Raw genomic sequence first — 7,447 nt, 5'->3', positions numbered from 1 at the left:
CAACTGGACTTGTTCGTGTCATTAAAATAAATAATTAATTTTTAGTACAACTCCTCTTTACCTGTCATGTTTTGGATTTACGGAGGTTCATACGCCAGTGGTTCTGGTGATTTTAACTATTACGATCCCACACCCCTTGTCCAAGAAGGTGTAATCGTGGTCACCTTTAATTACAGACTAGGTACTTCCAGACTATGTAAATCCGCTATGTTTTATTTTACTGAATTTAATTTAGGTTCTTTTGGATTTTTGTCGACTAAGGATACCGTAATATCAGGCAATGCTGGATTGAAAGATCAATTACTGGCTTTGAAATGGACTAAAAACAATATAGGCTATTTTGGAGGAAATCCTGATAATATAACCATATTTGGTGAGAGTGCGGGAGGTAGATCAGTGGGTTTTCACCTTATCAGCCCAAAATCTAAAGGTATGTTATCATATTTTCTAGATCTAAGATTGTTTGAATACACAGTATTCTGCAATAGTTCAGAAAAAGTATAAATTAACAAAAATGTGTAAATTTACAGAAAAAGGGTAATTTTCCAGAAAATATTTAACTTTTCAGAAAATGTGTAAATTTACAGAAAATATGTAACTTTTCAGAAAATGTGTAAATTTACAGAAAGAAATGTAAATTTACAGAAAAAGTGTAAATTTCCAGAAAATATGTAACTTCAGAAAATGTGTAAATTTACAGAAAATTTGTAAATTTAAAGAAAAAGTGTAAATTCACAGAAAAAGTGTAAATTCACAGAAAATATGTAACTTTACAGAAAATGTGTAAATTTACAGGAAAGTGAACATTTACAGAAAATATGTAAATTTACAGAAAAAGTGTAAATTTACAGAAAAAGTTTAAATTTACAGAAAAAAATGTAAATTTACAGAAAAAGTGTAAATTTCCAGAAAATATGTAACTTTTCAGAAAATGTGTAAATTTACAGAAAATTTGTGAATTTAAAGAAAAAGTGTAAATTCACAGAAAAAGTGTAAATTCAGAGAAAATATGTAACTTTACAGAAAATGTGTAAATTTAAAGGAAAGTGAACATTTCAGAAAATATGTAAATTTCAGAAAAAGTGTAAATTTACAGAAAAAGTTTAAATTTACAGAAAAAAATGTAAATTTACAGAAAAAGTGTAAATTTCCAGAAAATATGTAACTTTACAGAAAATGTGTAAATTTACAAAAAAAGTGTAAATTTACAGAAAAGCTGTAAATTTTGCTAAACATATTTTTCAATGTTGATATGGCCGCTCTTAGCTTTCGTACGAAACAGATTCTCAAAAAAAAATCTTTTAAATTAAAAAAAAGTCTGGTTATTTGTAAATAGACTGGGATCAAAATGGTATCTTATGTATATCGTTTACTTACTAAGTGTGGATAAGCTAGGCAGCAAAGAAAGAAGAAAGACAGCAAGCCTACTAACTAAACAGATTCGTATTTTTCTTTCTAGGATTATTCAACGCAGCCATCATGCAAAGCGCCAACGCACTAAGCTATTTTTATACCAATAATCTAAAAGACGTAGCCTATAAACTGGCGAAAAAATTTGACACCAGCGTAACGTCAAGCAGCAGTTCCACTGATGTTAAGAAAGTTTTACAAGCTGTGCCAACCGATGATCTTTACCAAGCTGCAAGAAACTATACAGTGAGTTCAAATATTAATAGCTACAGGGTACTGCAAAAGTACGTCGAGCTTATACATAACAAAATAAAAACAAAAGAATTTATTTATTATAGTTATACTATTTATTCATGACCAGATAGATAAGGGTAGTATATACACAATATTTATAGTTTTATTTTTATATTTTTACTAGTTTGGCCCACTTAGAGAAGTCAATCGGGATGATGCATTCATTTCTGATCCATTTTACGAACTAATAGCTTCTGGAAATAGTACCAAGGTACCTCTATTACTGGGACACAACCTAGAAGAAGGCTTATCCTTTTTGAAGTGAGTTAATTCTTTTTTCTTAATAAAAAATAATTGCCTTGAAATTTAGGTTTGGATGCTGTTAAAACTTCTGCTGCTAATTTACGATGCACATCTTAAACTAGTCGTGCCATCTATGTTGCTAAAAATGGATCTGATGCTGTCAAAATAGATGAAGAAATTCGAGCTGAATATGTGGGAGGAGGTGGAAATTTTAGTGATAATTTAGGAAAGTTCATGAAGGTTAATAATTTTCAATAATTGTTGTTACTAATGTTACTAATGTTTCTAATGTTACTAATGTTACTAACGCTACTAACGTTACTGATCCATGGTTGTGCGACCTGTAGTTTCCTTAATTCACATGGTTAAATTGGGGAAAAGTTTTAAAAATTTCAAGGATTGCTGATTTTTTTGGAAAAAAACTGGATTTTTGAAAATCAATTTATTTTTTCCTGTCGTTACTTTTTAGAAAATCAAAAACGAATTGCACATTCTCATAGCCATTCTCTTAGGGTTATCTGTTGAGTATTTTGTAAATTTTCAAATTAGCTGATAGTTTGTGAGATACAGAGTGTTAGCCTTTATTTTTTTAAATACAGGGCTGCATTTTATTTCAGGTTTTGAAAGAACTCGGTTTCCGAGTACAATCATATGCCACTTTATACTTTTTTTTGTTTTTGGTACCTAACACCAACAAAACTATTTAGTTATTATTTAAAATAATTTCCGGGCTAAAATAAGTCCGACTTTTAGTTTTTGAATTATTTAATCTGATATATTCATCGCAACGATATTGAACGCTAATTAACATTGAATAAGGAAAATCGAGCCAATTGGAAGATTCAAATAAATAATATCCAGCTCACCAATTTAAAGCTATTATTATTAACTTTTTTTATTGTGTATTTGAAATCTCAGTGTGCCATCTAATAATATGCATAATATTAATCGTAGTTATAATAAATAAATCAACTTCTAAAAACTAGTTTTTAATGTTGTGTCCTCAACAAAACAAAATTAAGTGTGGCATATCATTGTACTCGGGAGACCGTGTCCTTTTAAAACCCGAAATAAAAAATGCAGGTCTGTATTTAAAAAAGTTAAGTCACCCTCTGTATCTCACAAATTATCCGCCAATTCGAAAATCTAAAAATACTATTAGATAGCCCTAATAAAGTAGCCATGAGAATGTGCTGAGAATACTGTGTTTTTTAAAAAAAGTAACGACAGGCAATCCTTGAAATTTTTAAACTTTTTTGATGTCATTTTGGTAAACATCCCAAGGCGCAACTTTGCCCCAATTTAACTATTTTCGTATCTATTACGGTTTCCCAGATACCAATGCTCGTACCTCGAATTTATAGCACCCTGTATAGTCTGTCCGACAAGGTCTCTGACAGTGACAGTTATGTCTGATATTTTAATTCGCAGGTAAATTGTAATTTCTGGTATTTTTTGGACGTCATCTGTCAATATCGTTCCTTCCTAGTTGGACAGACTATAGCCTATTTTAGTGTGATTAGTTTTGTATAGCATACTATTGTAAAATAATTCCTGTTGAAAAACATTAACAATTTTTGATTTTATACTTTTAAAGAGTTGTTTTAATCTATGTACCTTTTTTGGGTTTATATTTTTTTAAGATAGTACCCATTCATAACATAATAAAGGTGTTGTACATAGATTAACTCTTCTTTTTTTTAGTGGGTGAGTGATAAGAAGTATGTTAGAAGTACCTACAAGACTGTTATACTGGAATCTCAGTTTGTGCCAGTTTATATGTACGAATTTGTATTTTATGGAACAGGCAGTGAAGGACATGTGGTCGTACCAGGTAATAACAGCATAGGGGTCGCTTGAAAATACACACACCGGAAAAATCTAGGGATATCATTTTATTCAAATTAAAAATAAATGTTTTGAATAAACAGCCACATATTTGTAGGCCGATTCTTTCTACTTCGATTGAAACGAAGTAATCACACTAGTTATTTCTAAATTTGGGATATTTGCAGAAGTGTTTGTGCATTTTTTGTCAAATGTATAAAAAGCACCTAGCATCAATTGTTCGAATTTAACCTGTACTGGCTATGTTTTTTATGATAACTGGCCAGAATTCATTCAAATAACTCTGTTTAGTATTAAACTACATTATGGAGCGTAGACATCTTAACAGAGACGAAATGCTAAGGGCCATGGGTATGCTCGAAGCTGGAATGCGCCAAATCAACGTAGCTAGAGCATTAAATACAAGGCAAGGTGTAATATCGCGATTAAGTGCACGCTACCGTGAAAGTGGTGATGTTGCAGAAAGGCACACAGGGCGACATCGCATTACTACCCCTCAGGAAGATCATTTTTTACAATTAAATGATCGACGCCGACCGACTCTTACAGCACCAGAGCTTAGTTTAATTCTCCAGGAAACACATAATGTAACCGTTAGTCCTGACACTGTTCACAATAGATTAAGAGAGGTCAACTTAAGAAGTAGACGCCCCTGGAGAGCTCAACCCTTAACGAGAGGAAATCGAGAAGTACGATATTTGTGGGCTCAAGATCATGTTCAGTGGTCGAATGAACAATGGGCCAATGTTCTCTTCACGGATGAGTCACGCTTTGGAATTCATCCGGATTCGAAAAGACTTAGGGTATGGAGAGAACCGGGAAATCTTATTCGGTTAGATCATGTTCAGGAAGTGCACCCTTATCAAGGTGGAACAGTTATGGTCTTGGGAGGAGTCCAGTTAGGCCGAAAAACCGATCTCGTTTTTCTTGAAAGGTTTCTAACAGGAATCACATATCGTGATTTAATTCTTGAGCCTGTCCTGTTACCTATGACCTATGCTAATGATTTTGGGAGAAACTTCATTTTCATGCATGACAATGCACGGCCTCATACAGCCAGAGTGGTAAGTGAGTTTATCAATGCTCATCAATTAAACATCTTACCCTGGCCGGCACAATCTCCTGACCTCAACCTCATCGAGCACGTATGGGACGCGGTCCAAAGAAGAATTTTGGGAATGCGTATGCCTCGTGAAACTCGTAGGGATCTGGTTCGGGCCGTGAATGCAGCGTGGCAGGCTGTACCTCAAGAAGAGATCGACAACCTATCAGGAGCATGGAGAGACAATGTAGGGCTGTAATGAACAGTAGAGGAGGCCATACCCTTTATTAAGTAAAAATAGTTTTATCTTTTTTTAATTCACAGCTTAGAATGAAAAAAAAAGTGTGTATTTTTTTGAGTTCAATAAAAATCAAAGGAGTAAATTTGAAAAATTCGGTAAATTTCGCATTTTTTTTCCAATAAATACGTTCTGTAAACGATTTGTTTATTTTAATTTTATTATATCAGAAATGCAAATAAAATTACTGACGATGGCTGGATAAAATTGTAATATCCCTAGACTTTTCCGGTGTGTGTAGTTTGGATTTTTCGCCATTCTGTAGATTTCTCACAAAATAACTTAAAGACTGTTCGGCAATCGTTCAACGTTACGTCATCATTATTTGTCAAATATGAGTTTTAGGGTGTGTCTGAGATCAGTTCATATTGTTTAGAAAATTTCAAGTACGTTTCTATATTATTGAGTGAGCGAGTTCCGTTTTTTTCGGCATATATTATTTTTTCTTCATCAGTTACGATCCTTTTAATTCCAATCCTTTGGACTGTTGAATTTCCTATTTCTAAAGCATCAGCAACTCGCTATATCAATTTGTATTTTACATAGGAATATTACACCTTTGCATTGTACTTACTTCATATACGGGCAAGAGTGTTTTACCAGAGTCTCTTTCTCGAGAAAAATAATTTATAAGCTTAGCAACGAGCTGTTGCTCATTTTGGTTTAATCTTTGAGGTATTCTTGCAATAAAAAATTAGAATTTTGCTTTACAGCAACATTCAAATTTTAATTTTGACATTGATCGATGTTCGTCAATAAAATTATAACCCAAACCAAATAACGTCACGTCGAACGATAGCTGAACATTCTATATGTTGATTCTATACAGGGTGTTTCAAAAAGCATGTGCCATCTCTCATGGGGAGATTCCTCACATAAAAATAATATTTATTTTTCATATCAACATAGACCCAATTGTGATTTGTTTCGTAGCTACAGGGTGTTAAAGTCTTAATATTTTTTCGATTTATTATAATTTTCTTCCAAGTACTTTTAGCGTTTCGAATAAAATTTTGAGGGTAAAAGTTACTATAATTGCGACATATTTTAAAGCTAAAAAAGTGGCGACATATTCACCAGGGACGTCCATATATATGGGTTGTTACTGGAATATTTTTCTAAAAAAAGCAGGTACGCCACTGACTTTTTTTCTCTTGTTAGCGAAATAGTGTAAGCCGTTTAATGCCGATTAAAAGTTGTCTCTTAATATTATGTCGATTTTGGCCTCCTTAATTTATTAAATTTATTAAATTAATACAGAAATTTATATTAAATCGAAAGATTATTAAAACTTTAACACCCTGTAGCTACGAAACAAAGTAGAATGCCACGTGTTTTTTGAAACACCCTGTATATGAGAGCGATTTTCATTCTAGGAGCTGGAGATATTGGTCATGGGGATGAACTCGTTTATCTCTTCAATATGAGCAGACATCTTAAAACTGACGAAGACTACCTCACCAGAAGTAGATTAGTAAAATTATGGACTAACTTTGCCAAAACACAGTAAATGACACCAAACTAACATCAACTTAATTTTATATTTATTTATTTCCTCTGTAGTAACCCTACTCCTGATGATGACGCATCTGGTGTTCTTCAAAACGTCAAATGGGAACGCGCCCTACCTGATAAAGTTCAATATTTGGAAATTGGAGATAATTTGACAATGAAACTTACTGACAGAAAGAATCTGACAATATTTTGGGATTATATTTGGAATACTTACTCATATCATCCTTATAACACATTTTAAATTAATAAAGAATGTAATAATATAATCGATTGTTTGTATTTTTATCTACAACCGTTTAGTTATAACGTTTTTACATCACTATTTTTTAGTATTTCAGTTACGTTATGAGATTCATAACACAACTAGTTGCTATAATAATGAAAAACAACTACGAACATCTAAATATATTAACTTTTCCGGCAATAATGATTCCGTGGCACGTACTGGGTCCACTTCTACATCTGAAGGGAGACTTTCGGAATCGCTCATCGTAATTTTTAAAATGATTTTTCTGGGCAAAAAGTGCTCGCGTTTACTTGACAGGGCAAACTGACTTTTCAGAAAAAAATGTGACAAATTCATAGTTAAAGGTGTTAAAGGTGGGCGACTAATAAACGAAACACGTTGGATTAGTTACAAAAAATAGTTAGCTCCCTCCCTTGGGTATTAAAATAAATTTAAACGTTTTTATAACGTTGTGCCGACGTTGGACTAGTACTACAGCAAAGTAGGAAGGTTCTGCGACGTCGAATAAACATTGTCTTGTAACCTTTTTTGTTTAAGTGATCTTTAGGTG

The 7,447-nt window shown here is 32.7% G+C and overlaps 1 protein-coding gene across 1 annotated transcript; it reads left to right on the top strand.

Annotated features, from left to right (window-relative positions):
- The first annotated feature begins 47 nt into the window (after positions 1-47).
- On the top strand, positions 48-6,916 carry LOC115874099 (cholinesterase 2-like). Its single transcript, XM_030889162.1, is given in 10 exon segments — positions 48-181; positions 236-430; positions 1,460-1,656; positions 1,829-1,962; positions 2,010-2,046; positions 2,048-2,084; positions 2,087-2,187; positions 3,652-3,781; positions 6,512-6,641; positions 6,699-6,916. Coding segments are annotated over 10 exon segments (1,269 nt in total). The 5' UTR covers positions 48-66; the 3' UTR covers positions 6,892-6,916.
- The last annotated feature ends 531 nt before the right edge of the window (positions 6,917-7,447 follow it).

Source organism: Sitophilus oryzae, unplaced genomic scaffold (genome assembly GCF_002938485.1).
Source record: "Sitophilus oryzae breed Bouriz unplaced genomic scaffold, Soryzae_2.0 scaffold_1221_pilon_pilon, whole genome shotgun sequence".
In the NCBI taxonomy this organism is placed as follows: Eukaryota; Metazoa; Arthropoda; class Insecta; order Coleoptera; family Curculionidae; genus Sitophilus; species Sitophilus oryzae.
Note: the sequence above shows the minus strand (reverse complement) of the source record. Positions and strands in the feature narration are given on the sequence as shown.